We start from the raw sequence: 24,907 nt of genomic DNA on the forward strand, positions 1-24,907 counted from the left end.
GGACAGGTTCCACTCAGAACAGGCCTCACTATGGTCCACCAAAGAAGTTGAGTGATCATGCTCAGCGTCATATCCAGAGGTTGTCTTTGGGAAATAGACGTATGAGTGCTGCCAGCATTGCTGCAGAGGTTGAAGGGGGGGGGGGGGGGGGTCAGCCTGTCAGTGCTCAGACCATACGCCGCACACTGTATCAAATTGGTCTGCATGGCTGTCATTCCAGAAGGAAGCCTCTTCTAAAGATGATGCACAAGAAAGACTGCAAACAGTTTGCTGAAGACAAGCAGACTAAGGACATGGATTACTGGAACCATATCCTGTGGTCTGATGAGACCAAGATAAACTTATTTGGTGTCAGATGGTGTCAGGCGTGTGTGGCGGCAACCAGGTGAGGAGGACAAAGACAAGTGTGTCTTGCCTACAGAAAAGCATGGTGGTGGGAGTGTCATGGTCTGGGGCTGCATGAGTGCTGCTGGCACTGGGGAGCTACAGATCATTGAGGGAACCATGAATGCCAACATGTACTGTGACCTACTGAAGCAGAGCATGATCCTCTCCCTTCAGAGACTGGGCCGCAGGGCAGTATTCCAACATGATAACCACCCCAAACACACCTCCAAGACGACCACTGCCTTGCTAAAGAAGCTGAGGGTAAAGGTGATGGACTGGCCAAGCATGTCTCCAGACCTAAACCCTATTGATCATCTGTGGGGCATCCTCAAACGGAAGGTGGGGGAGCGCAAGGTCTCCAACATCCACCAGCTCCGTGATGTCATCATGGAGGAGGGGAAGAGGACTCCAGTGGCAACCTGTGAAGCTCTGGTGACCTCCATGCCCAAGAGGGTTAAGGCAGTGCTGGAAAATAATGGTGGCCACACAAAATATTGACACTTTGGGCCCAATTTGGACATTTTCACTTAGGGGTGCACTCACTTTTGTTGCCAGCGGTTTAGACATTAATGGCTGTGTGTTGAGTTATTTTGAGGGGACAGCAAATTTACATTGTTATACAAGCTGTACACTCACTACATTACATTGTAGACAAGTGTCATTTCTTCAGTGTTGTCACATGAAAAGATAGAAGAAAATATTTACAAAAATGTGAGGGGTGTACTTACTTTTGTGAGATGGTGTATATAGGATGGGCAGACTGATGGATGGATATAGATAAAGAGATAGATATCGGCAAGGATATAGATAAATATCTCAGTCTATCTATCCTGAGCCTCTTTTTGTGCCAAAAAATCTGGCCTTCATTATCCTCATTGATTTTTTTTTTTTCACAGAACAAAAAAAATGGTAGAATAGAAATGTCCAGTGAAAATGGAAAGTAGTCAAATACTCAAAAAAAAAAAAAAAAAAAATAATACAAAGAACACCAAATGAAACCAGCTAAGCTGCTCAATAAGCAAAAGCTAAAGTTTCTGAGGGGTCTCCAAATTTTCTAAACAAAGGGCCAGTTTACTGTCCTTCTGATTTTTGGGGGCTGGACAGTGGCCAGCAGGAGTAGAAAATTCCTCAGTATCGGTGGGGTTGGAGTGGACAATGTCTCAGGCTTCGTGGTCAGTAGGAGGATGAATAGTGCCACATTTTTGGTGTAAGTGGAAGGAATAGTGCCCCATCATTGGTGTCAGTGGAAGGAATAGTGCCCCATCATCAGTATCAGTGGGAGGAATAGTGCCCCATAGTTGTTGTCAGTGGAAGGAATAGTGCCCCATCATTGGTGTCAGTGGGAGGAATAGTGCCCCATCATCAGTATCAGTGGGAGGAATAGTGCCCCATAGTTGTTGTCAGTGGAAGGAATAGTGCCCTGTCATTGGTGTCAGTGGGAGGAATAGTGCCCTGTCATTGGTGTCAGTGGGGGGGAATAGTGCCCCATCATCGGTATCAGTGGGAGGAATAGTGCCCCATCATCAGTATCAGTGGGAGGAATAATGCCCCATAGTTGTTGTCAGTGGAAGGAATAGTGCCCCGTCATCAGTATCAGTGGGAGGAATAGTGCCCCATAGTTGTTGTCAGTAGAAGGAAAAGTGCCCTGTCATTGGTGTCAGTGGGAGGAATAGTTCCCCATCATTGGTGTCAGTGGGGGGGAATAGTGCCCCATCATTGGTATCAGTGGGAGGAATAGTGCCCCATCATCAGTATCAGTGGAAGGAATAGTGTCCCATAGTTGTTGTCAGTGGAAGGAATAGTGCCCCATCATTGGTGTCAGTGGAAGGAATAGTGCCCCATCATTGGTATCAGTGGGAGGAATAGTGCCCCATCATCAGTATCAGTGGAAGGAATAGTGCCCCATAGTTGTTGTCAGTGGAAGGAATAGTGCCCCATCATTGGTGTCAGTGGGAGGAATAGTGTCCTGTCATTGGTGTCAGTGGGGGGGAATAGTGCCCCATCATCGGTATCAGTGGGAGGAATAATGCCCCATAGTTGTTGTCAGTGGAAGGAATAGTGCCCCATCATTGGTGTCAGTGGAAGGAATAGTGCCCAATCATTGGTATCCGTGGGAAAAATAGTGCCCCATCATTGGTATCAGTGGGAGGAATAGTGCCCCATCATTGGTGTCAGTGGGAGGAATAGTGCCCCATCATTAGAGTCAGTGGGAATAATAGTGCCCCTTCATTGGTGTCAGTGGAAGGAATAGTGCCCCATCATTGGTGTCAGTGGGAAAAATAGTGCCCCATCATTGGTATCAGTGGGAGGAATAGTGTCCCATCATTAGAGTCAGTGGGAATAATAGTGCCCCTTCATTGGTGTCAGTGGAAGGAATAGTGTCCCATCATTCATGGAACGCTGTGGACTCCGGTGTAAATGGGAACTCTGATATAGGGGGGTTTCTGCTCACCAAACTTCCCACTTACATAAGAGTTCCCAGCATCCCCCCTAAATTAAGGTTCCCAAAGCCCCCATTACATCAGAGTCCACAGGGCCCCCCATACATCTGAGTCCTCCTTACCTTACTGTGCTCACTTGCTTGGAGGCAGGAGAGAGAATGGAGGGGGGGGGGGACTTCAAACACTGACATTTAATGGTGAGCTCACTCACCCCAGGATGGAGGCTCAGGCATCAACACCTTTCATCCAGGATGTATCTGCCGGATGCTGAGGTTCAAATTTCCAGTCCACACATCCCATTCCTGAGGCACAGAATGCTGGGGATTGGAGTGTAGGAGGGCAGACAGAGGGGTAGGGAAGGGAGGAGGAGGAGCAGATCAAGCCCTCTCTCCTCTCCTGTCCGTGGATGGGCCCATGTTCACACCTATGCACTCTGCGGTTGTGGTACTTAGTTACTTGGGGAGCCACAGTCTATTCTGAATATCGTGTCTGGATTTCAGGTGGTCTGAAACCCAGACACATGATTCAAAACTCGGACTGTCCGGGTGAATTCCGGACAGGTGGCAACCCCAGACTTGTGGTCGGGGCAAACAGTAGAAAAGGCAGCAGACTGATGGTGGGCCAGGTATAAACAAACACAGCCCAGATCCTAGACAGGTAAAAAGAGCAATGGAAGACAAGAGCAGAGGGAATGACAGGTGACACCTTCCTGATATGCACAGCAACTTGGGTTTGGATGAACATCATCTCTTTATAGGAATAATCCAAGGCATGAACAGTCAGAAACACAAAGACCTCCATCCAGGGTATGCGCAAACAGAAGAACCAGTTAAACAGGTGTAGGCTTGAGGATCTGGATTAGCTTTAAAGTCCACTAATGGAGGGCAGGTGTGCCCTGAGCTGCAATGCTCATTAACGACCACCAGATGGCAAAGTCTGATCATTACAAAGGCAAGAAACAGTCTTCCTGTCACCACAGAGATTTGACTGGTGTCCAACCAGAATGAAAACAAGCTGCTTACAATCATGCATACTTGCTCATGATGGCAAACGCCGCAGTGGCAGTAAAATGGATCCTGCTCCTTTAACCACTTCACCTCCGGAAGGATTTACCCCCTTCATGACAAGAGCACTTTTTGCGATACGGCACTGCGTCGCCTTAACTGACAATTGCGCGGTCGTGCGACGTTGCACCCAAACAAAATGTATGTCCCCCCCCCCCCACAAATAGAGCTTTCTTTTGGTATTATTTGATCACCTCTGCGGTTCTTATTTTTTGCGCTAGAAACAAAAAAAGAGCGTAAATTTTGAAAAAAAAAGCAATATTTTTTACTTTTTGCTATATTAAATATCCCCAAAAAACATACTAAAAAACTATTTATTTTCTCAGTTTAGGCCGATATTTATTCTTCTACATATTTTTGGTGAAAAAAATAAAATAAAATCGCAATAAGCGTATATTGATTGGTTGGCACAAAAGGATAGATTTATGGCATTTTTATTATAATTTTTTTTTATTAGTAATGGCGGCGATCTGCTATTTTTATCATGACCGGGACATTATGGCGGACACATCGGACACTTTTGACACCATTTTGGGACCACTGTGATTTATACAGCGATCAGTGCTATAAAAATGCACTGATTACTGTGTAAATGACACTGGCAGGTAAGGGGTTAACACTAGGGGGCGATCAAGGGGTTAAGTGTGTCCTAGGGAGGTGTTCTAACTATGGGGGGGGGGGGGGTGGGCTATCACTGACATGAGAGCGATCTCTGCTCCCAATCACAGGGAGCAGTAGATCCCTGTCATGTCATTAGGCAGAACGGGGAAATGGCTTGTTTACAAAGGCATCTCCCCGTTCTCCCGCACAGTGACGAGATCACGGGCCCCCCGGCAGACATTGAGTCTGCGGGACCCGCGGACACGGTCACGGAGCACACGGCAGGCGCGCGCGCCCACAATACCGCAAATTAAAGGGGACGTACCTGTACGTTTATTTGCCCAGCCCTGCCATTGTGCCAACGTACACCGCCGTGTGCTGGTCGGCTAGTGGTTAAAGCATGTTATATGACACAGTGCTTGTCCTGTGGCATTTGGCCCCCACACCTAAAAAACCTGGCTGATCCTGCCAGTTTCTCCCCACCCCTCTGTAAACTGTCCATGGTTTATCAGGGCTACTGAGCCCTGACACCGTGGTCAGTTTACGTGCCTCTGTCATCCGCAGCCTGCTATCTGCTCTCCTCTCTGCTCCTGTGTCCTCCTCCCCCCCCTTGTCTGTGTGTGAGCCGCCCCTCCCCCTCCTGCTGCTCTCCTTAGGCTCGGTTCACACAGGGGGCGACGCGAGGCGACACGACTTGCCGTGCCGCGACCTGACAAGTCGCCCCCGTTCTGTACTACGGAACCGTTCTAAGAGGAGCGACTCGAGTCGCTCTGACTTAGAAAAAAGGTTCCTGTACTACTTTTGGGCGACCTCGGGGCGACTTGCATTGACTTCTATACAGAAGTCATTTGCAAGTCGCCGCTGAGGTCGCGGCGCGGCAAGTCGTGTCGCCTCGCATCGCCCCCAGTATGAACCGAGCTTAACACTAACTTGTATACACCATCAGCACTGCCTCCTATTCCAGTGTCCTCCTCTGTGAAAGATTTATAAATATAAATGCTGTAAATACCTAATTTAAGAGCCGAGACTGCGATCACATGACCAGCCAGCTCTCTCCTCCTCCCCTCCAGACTGACATCAGAAGAGGAATCTCAGCCCCGCCCACTGCATCTCTCAGAGGAGGAAAGGAGAAAGCTGGCCAGTCATGTGATCGCAATCTCGGCAGTGAAATTAGGTATTTGCTGCATTTATTTTTATAAATCACACACAGAGGGGGATACTACAATAGGAGGCAGTGCTGATGGTGCATACAGGTTAGAGTGGCTTAACAACCACTTTAAGAGTACAAATTATTATCATCAGATGAACCGTACCATTCTTCCAATACAAGCCTTATTTGACACATTCAGTATGATAACCTCTTGTTAGCAGAAATTATCCAGAAAACAATAAAAATTATGAAAAAAAAATGCATATTGTTGAAATAGCCAGATAGGTGCTGTCCCGACTGGGAGGACAGGAGTTAATGCCTTTCCCGATTCTTTGGTTTTTGGCGTGTTCTTCTCTGGGCTTGGCCCTATTAATTCTATGATATATAGATATGGGACAGTGGTCCGGCACAAGTGAGCCCTCAGGAAGTTCCCTCGAGAGACCCTGAGCAGGGGGCGGACTGACCATTCGGGCACTCGGGCACTGCCCGAGGGCACCATGCCACTAAGGGGCCCCATTAGGGTTGCCAGCCTCAATAAAACCAGGGACAGTATGTAAAAATCTGTGCTTTTTAAAAAATACCAAGATTATAGCTGCCCCGCCTCTCCAGTACCTTTTCAGTGTGTGTATGTGTATTCTGTGTGTGTATACTGTGTGTGTATATTGTGTGTCTGTGTGTATACTGTGTGGCCCCATAATCTATTGCCTGGGGGCCCCATAATCTCCTATTGCTTGGGGGCCCCATGAGTTGTCAGTCCACCCTTGACCCTGAGGCTCCAGGAGTTCGGCCACCCGATAGAGATCCAGTAAAGTGAGAGAGAGCTGAAATCGGTGCTCATAAGGAAGAGAGACAGAGCAGAAGAAGGTCGTAGAGTGTAAGAAGAAGGTAGGCGTGTAAAGTCATCTGAACCTGAGGTTCACCCCGAAGACACCAACACTGGAGTGTGCCTCTGAAGGACTTACATCTGCATGAGCTTTCCTCTGAAGAAGGTCTATAATTGCTTGGACTTTACCTTTGCAGGTATGCTGGGGCAGCGCAAGCCTGTAATTAGGAGCAGGGACATAGAAAATATTCTGTTCTTGTATGTTGTACTTTTAAGTAAAAAAAAGTTGTCCTTGCCTGGTCTGAAGTTACTGAATGAGATGTATTGCAAGTAACCGGCACCGAGTGGGTCTTAGCACACTGGGGTATGAAGACATCGGTGTGGAGTAGTGTGAAGGCACACGTGGGTACCTGGGTTAACAGAGGTTTATCAAGCATCCTGTCGATAGCATGTACCTGTTATAGGTGGAATGGCCTCTAGCAGCGAGGGAGATTGTTCTGCCAGCAGTCTGTCTCCCAACAGGAGCGGATTTGCACCACAGAGGTTCCAATCCTGTACAGAGGTTCATGAGTTAAGTTAAGAGCATGCGTAGAGCCCTCGCAGAGCGCACAGTGGGGCCCACTCCTCTACTAGGGAGTAGTAGTGGAAAATGCTGGACAGGGGGATGTGGACATTGGCTCAGCGCCTCCCTCCAGATTACAGAGAAGGTGTACATTGTCACGAGGACCCAAGAGTTAACTGGAGAACAGTTGCAGTGCAACAGTGTATAAGGTGTATGTTCATCTCTAATGCCCCGTACACACGATAGGATTTTCCAACAACAAATGTTGGATGTGAGCTTGTTGTCGGAAAGCCCGACCGTGTGTAGGCTCCATAGAACATTTGTTGTAGTCGGAATTTCCGCCAAAAAATGTTTGAGAGCAGGTTCTCAAATTTTCCGACAATAAGTTCCAAGCGAGTGTAGACAATTCCGACGCACAAAAGGCCACGCATGCTCGGAATCAAGCAGAAGAGCCACATTGAACTTAATTTTTCACGTCTTACGCATTGTACGCCACCGCGTTCTTGACGTTCGGAATTTCCGACAACATTTGTGTGACCGTGTGTATGCAAGACAAGTTTGAGCCAACATCCTTTGGAAAAAAAAATCCACGCTTTTGTTGTTGGAAAATCCTATCGCGTGTACGGGGCATTAGAGTATAGCGAAGATGGTGAACCTTGGCACCCCAGATGTTTTGGAACTACATTTCAGATGATACGCAACTACATTGCAAAGTGCATGAGCATCATGGGAAATGTAGTTCCAAAACATCTGTGGCGTCAAGGTTTGCCATCACTGGAGTAGAGGCCCACCTGAAGGTTGAGTATTCCCTCACACCAGCCTCAGCCTTGTCCCAGGGCATTGATGGAGACGGCACAAAGCAAAGGTGCCCCATGTGTAGTAGAGTGGTCCTCTACAAGGTGCATAGCATAGCCCAGAAGAACCCACCCCAGGGTAGGCCTCTCATGTGGCCCTTGCTTGGCGCCCAACGTGGAGGGAAACATGGAGGACGCAACAACCACCCTTTCATCCTGACTTGTCCCCCCAACATTACAAACATCTGAAAATCAAGCAATGCATACAGGCCAGTCATCCCAAGGGTATGTACCATCAGTGCTGGGACAGGGTCATCCAGCACCTAGGGCAAAGATGCCAAACTGCGCCCCCACTTGGTTCATGATGTGTAAGCTTAGGAGATCCTACACCCAGCAGTCACTCGCTTGTCAAAATCACTGCCATTGTCACTACGCCTGTCCCTTGTAACAGGAGGAAGGCGTTCCCCCCCTCATCCCTACAGCATACCATTGCACCCAGGGCAGCCGTCCCTTCTGCCCACCCCTTGTCCCGGCCCTGTGTACCATATTCTTGCACTTTGAAGAACCCCATTCAGTTGACATCAAGGAGAACATGTAACTCGCTATACCAAAAAGCTCATCATGGAGGATTATTCCTGACCCGTTAGTTACATCTGAACTTGTGACTTTGTGGCAGAACGAAATGAACTTTAATGCCTATTGCAGAACTATCAAATGACACAAAGTAACGAACGATTGCATAACATCAATCTAACACCACCAATTATATAGAGATTACTCCAGAATCGTTGAGCAGCCCTGTGACCAAAAAGCTATTATGTAAAATAAATATCTTACTACTCCCTTCCAAAAATGTTTTGGCCTACCAATAGCAGGGCCGGGTCAAGGGGAGGGCAGGAGGGACACTGTGGTATGACGTGAGGTGGGAGGGGGGGAACCACTAGAAGATTGGGGGGAGGAAATTTGTGTTGGGAGGGGGAATTTGGGGGGGTGACAGGGGGTAAGAATTGTTCTAGGAGGGTAAAATTGGGGGAGGTGTGCCAGGAGTGGTAATTTGGGGACATATGTGTTGGAAGGGGGGATGGGTGAAGAAGGTTTGTGCTGGAAAAGGTAATATGGTGGGGGGGATTTGTGCTAAGAGCAGATATTTTTTTGCGGGGGGGGGGGGGGGGGGGTGGAGTGTTTAAGCTTGTAGGAATGAATGGGGGGTGTTTGTTTTAGGAGGGAGGAATTTGGAGTGGGGGAGAGGATTTGTGCTCGGAGGGGAAATGTTAGGCGTAGAGGATTTGTGTAAGCAGAGGGACGTTTTTTTTGCGGGGGGGGGGGTGGTGTGGGGATTTGTGCTGGGGGAATATGGGGAGAAAGAGGATCTGGGGGGTATGGGGGGGGGGCAAAGACTCGTGCCAGGAAGGGGGATTTCAGCAGGGGGGTGGATTTGTACTGGGAGGAAGGGAGGTTGATGCTTAGGGGCGGAGCTTGCCGATTAGTGCTAAAAAAAAAGGGGGGGGGATTTTTGCTAACACAATTATACATATTGGGTTGGGGGGGTGCAATGTTCGCTGTGGGCTCTAGATGACCTTGTCGCGGCTCTGACCAATAGGAGTGAAAAAGGTTTTAGGCAAGGTTTACACTATTGCGACCCGAAAGTCGCGTGATTTTTCCCGCAATTTTGATGAGACTTGAAACACTGACTGTGTATTATTAAGGTCTATGTACCTCAAGTCGCATCAAAGTAGGACCAAAGTAATGCAGGGACTACTTTGAAGCCGCTGCAAAATGAAGTTGCGCAGATATAAAAGGTACTCATTGGAAATCATGGGGTGCGGCTTGCCATGCGGCTTTGCAGTCCCAAGTCGCATGACAAGTCGCACTAGTGGAAACCGAGCCTTAAAGTGCAGACAGAGTTTTGTACAGAGGAAAGTAACCTGACTCATAGTTCCAGACAACAGACTAACCTTTCCACTCAATGCAGTTCTTTCCCCACAGTAAGCTCTTTACCATAAAAAAATAAAAATGCCCCCCCCCCCCCCCCCCCGTTTTGGGGTAAGGGGGCTAAATTTAAAGGGTTAGTTCATCCAAAGGTGACATTTTAAATCTGATAGTTAATGTAAAATAATCTTTCTTTAGTATTGGATAAAGTGGTGAGGAGTTATTATTTTGGCCAGTGAAATGGATGAATGCCCAAGCATTTGGCACGCCTAAGAGCGGCTTTAAGTGCGTTTTTAACACTGCTTTTTTCCAACCTGGAGCATAGGCGTCCAGGAGAGGCAAAAAAAAAAAACATTTCATGGGCACAGTGGCTGCAATTGTTGGGCACAGTGGCTGCATTTGATAGGCACAGTGGCTGTGTTTGATGGGCACAGTGGCTGCGTTTGATGGGCACAGTGGCTGCGTTTGATAGCACAGTGGCTAGATTTGATGGGCACAGTGGCTGCATTTGATGAAACAATGGCTGCATTTCATGGGCACAGTGGCTGCAATTGATGGACACAGTGGCTGCATTTGATGGGCACAGTAGCTACATTTCATTGCACAATAGCTGCATCTCATGGGCACGGTGGCTGCAATTGATGGGCACAGTGGCTGCGTTTGATGGGCACAGTGATGGCATTTGATGGGCACAGTGGCTGCGTTTGATAGCACAGTGGCTAGATTTGATGGGCACAGTGGCTGCATTTGATGAAACAATGGCTGCATTTCATGGGCACAGTGGCTGCAATTGATGGACACAGTGGCTGCATTTGATGGGCACAGTGGCTGCATTTCATTGCACAATAGCTGCATCTCATGGGCACGGTGGCTGCAATTGATGGGCACAGTGGCTGCGTTTGATGGGCACAGTGATGGCGTTTGATGGGCACAGTGGCTGCGTTTGATAGCACAGTGGCTAGATTTGATGGGCACAGTGGCTGCATTTGATGAAACAATGGCTGCATTTCATGGGCACAGTGGCTGCAATTGATGGACACAGTGGCTGCATTTGATGGGCACAGTGGCTACATTTCATTGCACAATAGCTGCATCTCATGGGCACGGTGGCTGCAATTGATGGGCACAGTGGCTACGTTTGATGGGCACAGTGATGGCATTTGATGAGCACAGTGGCTGCGTTTGATGAGCACAGTGGCTGCGTTTGATGGGTACAGTGGCTGTGATTGATGGGCACAGTGGCTGTGATTGATGGGCACAGTGTCTGCATTTGATGGGCACAGTGGCTGCGATTGATGGACATAGTGGCTGCAATTGATGGGCACAGTGGCTGAAATTGATGGGCACAGTGGCTGCGTATGATGGGCACAGTGGCTGCGTATGATGGGCACAATGGTAGTGTTTGATGGGCACAGTGGCTGCATTTGATGGCACAGTGGCTGCATTTTATGGCACAGTGGCTGCGTTTGATGGGCACAGTGGCTGCATTTCATTGCACAATAGCTGCATCTCATGGGCACGGTGGCTGCAATTGATGGGCACAGTGGCTGCGTTTGATGGGCACAGTGATGGCATTTGATGGGCACAGTGGCTGCGTTTGATAGCACAGTGGCTAGATTTGATGGGCACAGTGGCTGCATTTGATGAAACAATGGCTGCATTTCATGGGCACAGTGGCTGCAATTGATGGACACAGTGGCTGCATTTGATGGGCACAGTGGCTACATTTCATTGCACAATAGCTGCATCTCATGGGCACGGTGGCTGCAATTGATGGGCACAGTGGCTACGTTTGATGGGCACAGTGATGGCATTTGATGAGCACAGTGGCTGCGTTTGATGAGCACAGTGGCTGCGTTTGATGGGTACAGTGGCTGTGATTGATGGGCACAGTGGCTGTGATTGATGGGCACAGTGTCTGAGTTTGATGGGCACAGTGGCTGCGATTGATGGACATAGTGGCTGCAATTGATGGGCACAGTGGCTGCAATTGATGGGCACAGTGGCTGCGTATGATGGGCACAGTGGCTGCGTATGATGGGCACAATGGTAGTGTTTGATGGGCACAGTGGCTGCATTTGATGGCACAGTGGCTGCATTTGATGGCACAGTGGCTGCGTTTGATAGCACAGTGGCTAGATTTGATGGGCACAGTGGCTGCATTTGATGAAACAATGGCTGCATTTCATGGGCACAGTGGCTGCAATTGATGGACACAGTGGCTGCATTTGATGGGCACAGTGGCTACATTTCATTGCACAATAGCTGCATCTCATGGGCACGGTGGCTGCAATTGATGGGCACAGTGGCTACGTTTGATGGGCACAGTGATGGCATTTGATGAGCACAGTGGCTGCGTTTGATGAGCACAGTGGCTGCGTTTGATGGGTACAGTGGCTGTGATTGATGGGCACAGTGGCTGTGATTGATGGGCACAGTGTCTGAGTTTGATGGGCACAGTGGCTGCGATTGATGGACATAGTGGCTGCAATTGATGGGCACAGTGGCTGCAATTGATGGGCACAGTGGCTGCGTATGATGGGCACAGTGGCTGCGTATGATGGGCACAATGGTAGTGTTTGATGGGCACAGTGGCTGCATTTGATGGCACAGTGGCTGCATTTGATGGCACAGTGGCTGCATTTGATGGCACAGTGGCTGCGTTTGATGGGCACAGTGGCTGCATTTGATGGCATAGTGGCTGCGTTTGATGGGCACCGTGGCTGCATTTCATTGCACAATAGCTGCATCTCATGGGCACGGTGGCTGCAATTGATGGGCACAGTGGCTGCGTTTGATGGGCACAGTGATGGCATTTGATGGGCACAGTGGCTGCGTTTGATAGCACAGTGGCTAGATTTGATGGGCACAGTGGCTGCATTTGATGAAACAATGGCTGCATTTCATGGGCACAGTGGCTGCAATTGATGGACACAGTGGCTGCATTTGATGGGCACAGTGGCTGCATTTCATTGCACAATAGCTGCATCTCATGGGCACGGTGGCTGCAATTGATGGGCACAGTGGCTACGTTTGATGGGCACAGTGATGGCATTTGATGAGCACAGTGGCTGCGTTTGATGAGCACAGTGGCTGCGTTTGATGAGCAGCACAGTGGCTGCATTTGATGGGTACAGTGGCTGTGATCGATGGGCACAGTGGCTGTGATTGATGGGCACAGTGGCTGCGATTGATGGGCACAGTGGCTGCGATTGATGGACACAGTGGCTGCAATTGATGGGCACAGTGGCTGCAATTGATGGGCACAGTGGCTGCGTATGATGGGCACAGTGGCTGCGTATGATGGGCACAATGGCAGTGTTTGATGGGCACAGTGGCTGCATTTGATGGCACAGTGGCTGCATTTTATGGCACAGTGGCTGCGTTTGATGGGCACAGTGGCTGCATTTGATGGCATAGTGGCTGCGTTTGATGGGCACCGTGGCTGCATTTGATGGGCACAGTGGCTGCGTTTGATGGCACAGTGAGGCTGCAATTGATTTTTTTTTTTTCCCGAATTTCTCAGTTTGTTTGCCCCCCCAAAATTTTTGAGCACCAGCCGCCACTGAAGTGAGGTGAAATCTCCCCAATCTACACCAATAGCAACGAAATCCTTCCTCGCTGTATCTGTTACAAAGTTTTGGCTGGAGTTGGGTTTTAACTTGTCATCTAAAAGTACATTATGTTTCCTTCTATTGAGATAATTATGTGAAGGTGAGCTTAGAAGACATGTGTGCAATAATTATACATTCCGAATAGCTGTGTCCCGGGGCAATGTACAGAATTTGGGGTGACTCATGCCACGTACCCAGTCCTGGCTGTGACAGTTCTAATTACACAAGTAAATCAGGGATCCTGACAAGTTGGGAGATAAATTGTACTCAGGGATTCACTGCAGCACGATTAGCCCCATATACTAACTAGGGGAGCTGATTGGGGGGCTGTAGTTCTGTATGACAGCCAATCAGTGCCGGGACAAGGTCATCCAGCACCCAGGGCAAATATGCCAAACTGCGCCCCCCCTTTCCCTTAGGGTTAGGCTCAGGGTGCCCCCTACTCCTGCAATATACCATTGCGCCAGGGGCAGCCGTCCCTCCTGCCCACCCCTTGTCCGGGCCCTGCAGCCAATTACTGTGCTCCTGTGACTGTGAGGTCCATCCACCGCACCCCCCCCCCAAAAGCCTATAGACTCCCCATTAAGGGCTGTAAAGACATGACATTTATTTTCGTTTTAATTGTAACTAGTGTGAGTATCTGAATTTGATCTGACAGCTTCTTGCCTTGTGCAGCAGAACTCAGACTGGAAGAGGGAGGAGCAGGGCTGGGAGACAATCAGGTGTGATTTTTGCAAATGTGCTGACAAGGATCGTGTTAATAGCAGGAGAGAGCAGAGTGACAGAGAGATGATCTCAATAATCTGCTTCTGCTCGTTCACTGTCCAGTTAGCAGGCAGGGGAGAGGGGAGAGCATTGTGTTCCTCAAAGTGGAAATAAGCCAATAACAAAATATGGGGTCCTCGGGAGGGAATTCCTATTAACCAGCTGGCTCAAAAACATGTGCATGCGCATGAAAGTTGGCCATTTGCAAGGATGCATGTGGTTGTGCACTGCAGCATGTGCCCGAATGTGTGTGCATGCCCAGAGGCAGCATAGGTGCCACGCAGCCTATTTAAGGGACGCTGAGTGCTGATTGGCCTTCAGAGAGTTCCTTGCTCCATGACTTGTGTTCTGCAAATGATTGACCTGGCTTCCTCCTGAACTGATTTGGATCCTGCTCTTTACTTCTGTTCTACCCGTTCTTGATCTTGACTCCATCCCTGGCCTGGATTCGGCTCCTAATTTGGTTCTTCACTGCCTGCTTGTTACTGACCTTGGCTTGATCTGTGACTTTGCTTCTGCCTCAGATTCGGCTCCACGCCATTGTTGAGTGCCTGCCTGTCTTGTATGCTGATGCAGCTGCTTGCTTCCATGCCTGGTCCTGCTACACACCTGCTCACAACATTGGTAAACTTGGTTATCGCCAGAGTGCCCCTTTAACTTCTGCTGCTTCTCCTGCTGACTCCTCGACTGACACGTTTCGCTGGATCTTCTGGTTGGCATTTCCAGTTCAGGGTTCTGAAAACGACATCCTCTGTCACTTGTGTCACTTTGCACACTCTGTTCACTTTCAGGGTCGCTTGTGCTGGAGATACAAGAGATGCCGACCTTCTGGCACTTCCATCTTCACTTGGTCTTCTTCTGGGTTTATAGTTTTTTTGCCAGCTTGATTGGCTGGGCCAGGGTGCTGTAACTTAGTCCTGGCACAGAGTTATGCTGAAACTTTATGACAGAAGTGACCACCCAACCCACTAACTCAAGAACTCTCCACAAGTCAAGCTGCCACAGACAACCTCCCACAAGGTCCAACTTAGCCATGTGGTTGACATGGTGGTTGACTTTACCATATGTCAACCGCCTGGCTAAGCTGGACCTTGTAGGGGATTGTCTGTGGCAGCTTGACTTGTGGAGGATCCCTGAGTTGCTTGGTTGGTCCTCTTAGCCCTTGTACACACGGTCGGACAAGCCGACGGAAAATTTCCGATTGGACCGCGTTTTCGGATAATCCGACCGTGTGTGGGCTCCATCGGACTGTTTCCATCGGAATATCCAACGGACCAAGTTTTCCAGCTTGGCTATAAAACTTTCCGACAACATGATCCGATCGGACCTTGTCCGATCATGTGTAGAGAATTCCGATCGTACAAAGTGCAATGCATGCTCAGATCAAATTCCTACACCAAAGCTATTGGCTACTAGCCTGAACGTAGTCCCGTCGTAACTAAATAACGTCATCATGTTCTGAACGATCGGATTTTCCGACAACTTTGTCCGACCATGTGTATGCAACAGTCTCGAACAAAATCCATCGGACAAAATCCGACGGATTTGGTTGTCGGAATGTCCGACCGTGTGTACAAGGGCTTATGCCGCATACACACGGTCGAACTGTATGACGTACTTAGTCTGGCGGAAAGTTCCGAATGGGCTACTTGTCCACACACGGCACTTTTTGAGCGGACTAATACGGCGTACTAAGTCCGCCGTACTATCCGCCCTACTTTTGAAATGAACGGACTCGCCCACACACTCCGAAGTCGGGAGAAGAGGCCGGCGGCGAGGAAGAAAGCCGGACTCCTCCGCTAGCAAAAGAGCTACAAGAAGATAGCGGAGGAGTCCGGCGAGAAGACCCCCGAAGACGGAAGACCCCCGGAGCTGTGCAATAAAGTATTTTATCTCGTGTGTTGTGTTTTTTTTTGTACTTTTTTTTTACAGGTGAATGGGTAGGGGTACATTGTACCCCATACTCATTCACATTATTAAAGGGGGCTCCCGGATTCCGATGAGCCCCCCGCCCGCAGACCCCGACAACCAAAGCCCAGGGTTGTCGGGAAGAGGCCCTTGTCCTCATCAAGGGCCCCCCTTCCCCAAGGCACCCCCCATGTTGAGGGCACGTGGCCTGGTACAGCTCAGGAGGGGAGGCGCTCGCTCGCCCCCCTTTCCTGGCCGGCCGGGTAGCGTGCTCGGACAAGGGTCTGTTGTGGACTTGGGGGGACCCCCACGCCGATTTTTTTCGGCGTTGGGGTTCCCCTTTAAGTCCATACCAGGCGGCGGGGCCAGCGATGTCTCCTTCGCGGGCCCCGCCTACCTGGAGACCCGCTCGAAATTAGCGGACTTTTCTCCGGGTGGGAAAAGTCCGCTCATTTCAAAAGTACGGCGGACTGGCATACACACGCCCGGAATGTCCGCCGAAATGCGAGTACGACGGACAGAATTTCGAAAAAAACGAAATTCTTAGTACGCTGGACTGCACGCTGAAAAAGTCCGCTGAAGCCCACACACGAGCGGATCGTCCGCTGAAATGTGTTTCAACGGACTAAGTATGCCATACAGTCCGCTCGTGTGTACGCGGCATTAGAAGTGTAACAGTTCTGTGGAGCACCATTAAAAAATAAAAAAGGTCTCCAAATCTTTGGCTGCTCCCATTCCTGAGTTTTTTTGGTTGACAAGTGTACAAATGCAGTTTACATGTTTCAGGTATTTTTCTCCCTTTTGCAGAACTATAAAGTTTTGAAAACCTTTTTTGTGTTTCCCATCCACCAACCAACCAACTCAAGGATCGAGGACACAAATCCACAAATCAAGTTGCCACAGACAATCCCCCACAGGGTCCACCTTAACCAGGTGGTTGATATGGTGGTTAACTCTACCATTAGTCAACCACTATCTCAACCACTTTGCTAAGCTGGACCTAGTGGGAGATTGTATCTGGCAGCTTGACTTATGTAGGCTCCCTGAGTCGGTTGACTGGTCCAGTCCTGTTAGAAGTGCAACAGTTGTGTGGAGCACCATGAAAAATGTCTCCAAACTTTTGGCTGTTACCATTCCTGAGTTTTTTCGTTGGACAGGTATACAAATGCAGCATTTCGGGTGTACTCCCCCCTTCTTCAGGGCTATAACATTTTGAAAACTTTTTCGTGGTGTATCCTATCCACCAACCAACCCACTCAAGGGTCAAGTCAAGCTGCTACAGACAATCTCCCACAAGGTCCAACTTAACCAGGTGATTGACATTGTGTCCCACTCTATAATCAACCAACCACCATCTCAGCCATTTGGCTAAGCTGGACCTTGTGAAGATTGTCCTTGGCAGTTCGACTTATGTAGGGTCTCTGAGTTGGTTGGTCCTATTAGAAATGTAACAGTTATGTGGACCACCATAAAAAAATATCTCAAAGCCTTTAGCTGCTCCCATTCCTGAGTTTTTTTAGTTGAGTTTAGTTACAGCTAATGTGTTTTGAGCACACTCCCCCTTCTTCAAGACAATAAAGGTTTCTAAACTTTTTTTGTGGTGATTCCTATCCACCAACCAACCAACTTAAAGATCAAGGACCCTCCACAAGTCAAGCTGCCACAAACAATCCCCCACAGGGTACAACTTAACCAGGTGGTTCACCTGTTGGTTGACGCTACCATCAGTCAGACACCATCTCAACTACTTGGCTAACCTGACCCTTGTGGGAGATTGTGGCAGCTCAATTTATGTAGGGTCCCCGAGTTGGATGGTCCTGTTAGAAGTGAAACATTTGCGTGGAGCCCATGAAAAAAACTTTTGGCTGTTACCATTCCTGAGTTTTTTAGGTGACAGGTATACAAATACAGCTAGCCTATAAAGTTTTGAAAACTATTTTCATGGTGTTTCCCATTCCCCTAGACAACAGTTACAATTTTAAAGGATAGGTAACCCTTTTTCTACAAATGCTTACAGCTCACTAAATGGGTTCTCTGCACAGAGAAGATGAGGTTGGGGGGGGGGTGGAGTGGCGAACCACACAGAAACCTTAGCAAGGTATCTCCTACAATTCTATAAAGTGGCCCCATAGCTGGGGGGGCCCACAATCGATCTAAGTCGCCGCGCCATGCCCTCATTTTTCTCTCTTGCCCAAAAACACAATACATTCAGCCGTTCCCTTCTTGTGTGTTTTTACAGCGTCCAATTACACCGAACCTGAGCCGAATTCACAGCAAACTTCCCTCTGAGTCACCTCCAGGCCGAACAGCTGCAAAATGACTTTACAGAGGCTGCCGAGTGGCTCTAGAATGGAAAGAGTCTCCGGGTCTAATTCACAATCTTCCTCCGTAAATATACTGCGGTTAAACAAAAAAAAAAAAACAGGAGCGCGTTAACGTTGACTCAACAGTCGGAGGCGATCGGTTACAAACGATCTAAGGGAAAAGTGTGGCGTTATCCCAGGAGGAAAATCAGAACGGAACATCTTTTTTTTTTATTAACATAGTTGAAAGGTTGATCCCCCCCCATAAAGAGGACCCGTCACACATAAGATACCCGCTGCTTCAATCGGTTTAACACAACTTGCAGAGTTATTTTAATAAAGCCAATTTTCAGAAGAATCTATTTCTAAGGAGGCATGGACACGGCTCTAGCTGGGAGAGAGGTCAATGAGTTTCAATGAATTGTCTCTACTGTACTACAACCATAACAGGCTGTCTACTAAGCACATTGGTTTGTTTCTGTGCCAAGGAGGTTCAAACTCTTCATCAGATACTCAAATTGGTGATCAACTGGCACTACCCCCCCCCCCCCGCCCGGTGCTCGATAGGCAGCGATCCTCTCACACTACCCTCATCCCCTGCGCGATACATTGCCTTACCTTGTACTGCGGTAGAGGTGCGGGGAGGAGGAGGAGATGGCGGTGCACTGCCGCTCCTAGAAAAGACTGCTGCTGCCGGGAGCCTTTGCTTCTCCTCCCGGCTGAACAGGAGGCGGGTCCATCCTAAGATGCCAATTGGGTCTCAGGACCCGCTTCCTGATTGGCCGGGTGGAGAAGCAGGAAGACATTAGCGAATATTAATTTGCTAATGTCACACAAGTGGGTGGGCTTGAGGCGCAGTGCTCTGCGCCCCAAGCCCACCCTTTTTTTAAGCCAATTAGAGCCTCCAGCTCTAATCACGTGCTTCGAAAACAAAAAAACAAAACATTGAATTCCATGCCTCTGTGCAATGGAGATTAGGGGCCAGGCGCATGGATTAGGGGGTCGGCAGCCCTGTGCCCCTAATGAATGGGCCACCCAGGGGCGGACTGACAACTCATGGGGCCCCCGGGCAATAGGAGATTATGGGGCCCCCAGGCAATCAGAGATTATGGGGCCACACAGTAGACTCAAACACACACACACAGTATACGATCACACAGTATACACAGACATGTTTCTATTGGCTGAGAAGGTACTGGAGAGGTGGGGCAGCTATAATCTCAGGATTTTTAGACCAAAAGGATGTTGGTAATGTTGGTAAGGGACATTTCAGAGACAGATGTAAAAAAAAAAAAAAAAAAAAAGAAAAAGATGTTTACATACTGTCCCTGGTTTTACTGGCAACCCTGATGGGGCCCCCTAGTGGCATGGGGCCCTCGGGTAGTTCCCAAGTGGCCCAATGGTCAGTCCACCCCTGGGGCCGCCTTTGGTGTCCATGCACACTAAAGCCATTTACAGGAGTTTAGAGGCAGGGGCACTTAAAGGAAGGAAAAAGAAAAGAAACAACAAAGTCGCATTCAGGAGAGGAGCTTTTAGGCATAAAAAACACAAAAGCTCCTAATGGCACGTAAACGAGCCTCAACGCTAGGCATGATTATGAACATTCGCACGTTAATTATTATTATTATAATTATTATACAGGATTTATATAGCATAGTGTTTAAGACGTTTAAAGGAGACAACACAGTTACAATACAATAAAATACAATAGGGTTAAGAGGGCCCTGCTCAGAAGAGCTTACATTCTAATAGGGTGGGGCAAGTGGTACAAAAAGGTTGTAACTGTGAGGAATGAGCTGATGGAAGTGATAAGAGATTAGTTGGAGGCGTGATAGGCTTCTCTGAAGAGTTGGGTTTTCAGGAATCGTCTGAAGGCAGCTAGGAGTAGGAGATAGCTGGACCGGGTTAAGGTAAAGAGTTCCAGAGGATGGGAGAGGCTCAGGAGAAGTCCTGAAGACAAGCATGGGAGGAGCAGACAAGGGAGCTTGAGAGCAGGAGGTCTTGGGAGGATTGGAGAGGACCGTTTGGGTGATATTTGGAGATACATTCTCATAACCAGAATAAATTAACATTCTGGCATAGAATGCATTTTGGCAGACATATGAACGCGCATTAACGTGCATGCAAAAAAAAAAAGGGTAAACAACCGGATTTTAACAGCGTTTTTATGCAGCTAAACTCCTGTAAGGAGAAAAGGCATCATAGAGAACACAATGTGCATTTGGCCCTATTCTCTCCCCAAAAATCCATAAACATCTACTACTTAATGACCCTCTAATCTATTTCTCATGTAATTGTTTCTTACTGAGTTTTTATTTTTTTTTGGCTTCCATGAGTTCACAAAACTCCCCCTATCCCCCTCATTTCTGTCTGTTTGGAATGAGTAGGGCACGTTAGTTGAGGCGCCTTGAGGCGATTCAGTTTGCGTTGTGCGCTATACAAATATTTCATTCATTCATTCATGCATTCATTCATTCAGTTGGCAGTACAGTGGCTAAGTGGTTGGCACTTCCACCTGGCACCACTGGGGTCATCAGTTCAAATCCGAAACCACGCATAGGTGTGCGCAGCCTTTTGCATTAGGGGGTGCACCCCAAAGCTCAAACACACATCAGTGGATGTGTCAGTAGGGCAGAGGTTGGTGTCAGGAGAGTAATGGACGGTGTCAGCATTTTGTTTTAATTTTAATTTTTTTGTTATTTATATAATTTTTTAAATTTTTTTCCATATATTTTTTGACATTTTTTTATGAGCCCTTTTGGGGGGCTCTGGTGACATATCAGGGGTCTAAACAGACCCCTGATGTCTCACTTTCAAGACACAGTAAGGGACTGAGGACAGAGATCCCTCAGTCCCTTTCTTTGCAGCTTTAACTGTACTGGACAGTGAATGCATGGGAAGTGCTCCATGCTGAGGAGCTTCCTGTTCATTCACATACTGAAGCATAGCAAACAGAAAGCTGCACTTAACAGGGCGATTAGTTTTTGTCACAAAATGAGTGCATTGGGCAACCCATTCAATTGAAGAAAGACATACCTGGATAGAAGAAAAATCACTGGAAGCACATGCACCAAGAATGGCAGCACCTACGAGGACCGACTCTACTTCTTGGGATAGGATGACGGGTAGACCTGTACACATAATAAATAAATAAATAAATTAATGAATAAATTTTCTCATTGACCATCAAAATACTGGGGCAATATTGAATGGCACTTTTCCACTGACCACCACTGTGACAATATTTTCCCCACAAACTCCCCATTCCCCCCCCCCCCCCCCCAGTGTAAGGGGCATTCTGACCACCAATCTAACTAGACACTCTTTTTACTACCACCAATGTGATAGGGCAGTTTCAACTGATCAATATAAGGCACATTCCTCCTGTTGACCACCAATGTAAGGAGGCCCCTCTCTCACTGACCCTTGTAATGGAGGTCCTTTTGCCACTGGCCAACTATGTAAAGGGGCCCTTCCTCAATGATCACCAATGTTTGGGGGCACTTTACTACTGACCACCAATGGAAGAGCCTTCTAACAAATATTCCCCAATGTAAGGGGCATTCTGACTACTAAGCTAGCGAGGCATTCTTTGCTCTACCACCATTCTAAAGGGGCACTTTCCCAATGACCACCAATAAAAGGGGACATTTATCCCACTGGCTGGAAATGTTGGGGGCTTTTCTCCTACTGACCACCATGTAGGTGGGCCCTTCTCCCACTGACCACGCATGTAAGCAGCCCTTCACCCCTGTCCACAAGGGTAAGGGGGTCCTTCTTTGACTGACCACTTATGTAAGGTGGCCCCTTTCCCACTGATAAGAATGTAAGGGAAACCTTCTCTCATTGACCGTTCATGTAAGGGGGCCCTTCAGCCACTGGTAACCCATGTAAAGGCACCCTTCTCCCATTGACTGCCCATGTAAGGGGGCTCCTCACCCATTCAGGTCTCTCTCACTGACCAGTCAAGTAAAGGGCCCCTTTCCCACTGCCCACTAACATAAGGATGGACCTCTCCCATGAACCACCAATGTAAGGGGAGCCTTCTCCACTGACCACCCATGCAAGGGGGTTCTACTTCCACTGACCATCAATTTAAGGGGTCACCTTTCCAACTGAAGACCAGTGTAAAGGAGCCCTTCGGAACTGTCATAAACCACCACCATTTTTACTGTCTGGATTTCCTTTCTGGCCATCAACATTATTATTCTTTCATTCAAATTATTTTCAGTACTAATCTTAGGTTCTATAGAGCACGGGGGTGTTATGAAATTATCTGGGTGTCCAATACTCTATAGCAGGGGTCTCCAAACTTTCCAAACAAAGGGCCAGTTATCTGTCCTTCAGGCTTTAGGGGTTCGGACTTTGTCCAGTGGGAATTGAAAACGCCTTGGTATCAGTGGAAGTAAAAGGTGCCTCCTCCTTGGTTTTAGTGGGTGGAATAGTGCCCCATTGTTGGTATCAGTGGGAGAAATGGTGCTCTATTATTGGTATTTAGGGGCCAAATAGTGACCCATCATTGGTATCAGTGGAAAGAATAGTGCCCCATCTATGGTGTTAGTGGGAGGAATAGTGCCCCATCTATGGTGTTAGTGGGAGGAATAGTGCCCCATCTATGGTGTTAGTGGGAGGAATAGTGCCCCATCTATGGTGTTAGTGGGAGGAATAGTGTCCCATCATTGGTATCAGCGGGAGGAATAGTTGGTATGGGAGGAATGGTGCTCCATCATTGATATCAGTGAGAGGAATGGTGTCTCATCATTGATATCAGAGGAAGGAATAGTGCCCCATCATTGGTATCAGTGGGAGGAATAGTGCTCCATCATTGGTATCAGTAGGAGGAAAAGCGTCCCATCATTGGTAACAGAGGGAAGAATGGTGCTCTATCATTGGTAACAGTGGGAGGAATAGTGCCCCGTCATTGGTGTTTAAGGGAGAAATAATGCCGATCATTGGTATCAGTGGGAGGAATAGTGCCCCATCATTGGTATCAGTGGGAAGAATAGTGCCCCATCATTGGTCTCAGTGGGAGGAATAGTACCTCATCATTGGTATCAGTGGGAATAATAGTGCCCCATCAATGGTATCAGTGGGAGGAACAGTGGTCCATCCTTGGTATCAGTGGGAGTAATGGTGCCCCTTCATTGGTATCAGTGGGAGTAATAGTGCCCCATCATTGGTATCAGTGGGAATAATAGTGCCCCATCATTGGTCTCAGTGGGAAGAATAGTACCTCATCATTGGTATCAGTGGGAATAATAGTGCCCCATCGTTGGTATCAGTGGGAGGAATAGTACCTCATCATTGGCATCAGTGGGAGGAACAGTGGTCCATCGTTGGTATCAGTGGGAGTAATGGTGCCCCTTCATTGGTATCAGTGGGAGTAATAGTGCCCCATCATTGGTATCAGTGGGAATAATAGTGCCCCATCATTGGTCTCAGTGGGAAGAATAGTACCTCATCATTGGTATCAGTGGGAATAATAGTGCCCCATCGTTGGTATCAGTGGGAGGAATAGTACCTCTTCATTGGTATCAGTGGGAGGAACAGTGGTCCATCGTTGGTATCAGTGGGAGTAATAGTGGTCCATCACTGGTATCAGTATGAGAAATAGTGCCCCATCATTAGTATTAGTGGGAGGAATAGTGCCCCATCATTGGTGTCAGTGGGAGGAATGGTACCTCAAGGGCTGGATACAGCAGGCAAAGGACCACATCCGGTCCACAGGCCACAGTTTGGACACCACTGCTCTATAGGAACATCACTTCCACAGCTTACGGTTTACCCCAATTGTCTATACCAGGGTTTCTCAATCAGGGTTTCCCCAATGGTTGCTAGGGTTTCCTTAAACAATGACACATTTTGGCCTCTCAGATAAGTTCCCTCACTGGGAACCAATGATCTTTTTAGCTATCTGTAGGGGGAAATCCTTCCCCAAGACCACAGATGTAAGGAGCACTCTTCCATTGACCACCCCACCGAAGTATCATGAGTTGTAGATATAGCAATTTTTAACAGGGGTTCCCTGTGACCGAAAGGTTATTTCAAGGGTTCCTCCATGTTGAGAAGGTTTGGTCTATACAGTGTTTACATTATTTTATCAGGAGTCCTCTGAGACCTGAAAATTATTTCAAGGGTTCCTCTGAGATACAAAATGTAAGGAAAGTTCGCTCCGTATGAAGGTTCCGGGGGCGCTCAGTTGGCCAATGGGGTAAAAGAATAGCTTGCATGGCTCCACCCACTCCAAATGAAATAATAAACTCCTAATTTTTCCAATTTGCGATGGAATCGATGACACGCGAACACCTTCTGTTTAGGCGATGAAAACCAAGCAGCACGTAACGTCTGAAGATCATTAAGCGCAGTTTCACGCTACACCGCCAGCAAACATTATTCGTCTCTGGAAAAGTGAGTCACGCAGGACCACTTGACTCAATCAACCTGTTACAAGGAGGAAATTATTTTCACAGTAGTAGATCCTAATTTATCAAAGCTGCAGCTCAATAGTTTCATGAGTGCTTAAAAAAAAAAAAAAAAAAAAAGATGTCTGATGACCTTTACCCTCCA

The 24,907-nt window shown here is 48.1% G+C and overlaps 1 protein-coding gene across 4 annotated transcripts in view; it reads right to left on the reverse strand.

The window, feature by feature from the left end:
* FGGY (FGGY carbohydrate kinase domain containing) overlaps positions 1-24,907 on the reverse strand; it is a 381,065-nt gene that overhangs the window by 39,052 nt on the left and 317,106 nt on the right. For 2 of the 4 annotated variants that reach the window (XM_077450606.1, XM_077450603.1), the window contains exon 14: positions 21,377-21,471. The exons of the other annotated variants lie outside the window; for them this stretch is intronic. In XM_077450606.1, the coding sequence (XP_077306732.1) occupies positions 21,377-21,471 (95 nt within the window). The remainder of the gene's footprint in view (positions 1-21,376; positions 21,472-24,907) is intronic. 4 annotated transcript variants of the gene reach the window in all.

The sequence above is a fragment of the Lithobates pipiens genome, unplaced genomic scaffold (genome assembly GCF_037356315.1).
Source record: "Lithobates pipiens isolate NorthernLeopardFrog02 unplaced genomic scaffold, aLitPip1_a1.2 Scaffold_23, whole genome shotgun sequence".
In the NCBI taxonomy this organism is placed as follows: Eukaryota; Metazoa; Chordata; class Amphibia; order Anura; family Ranidae; genus Lithobates; species Lithobates pipiens.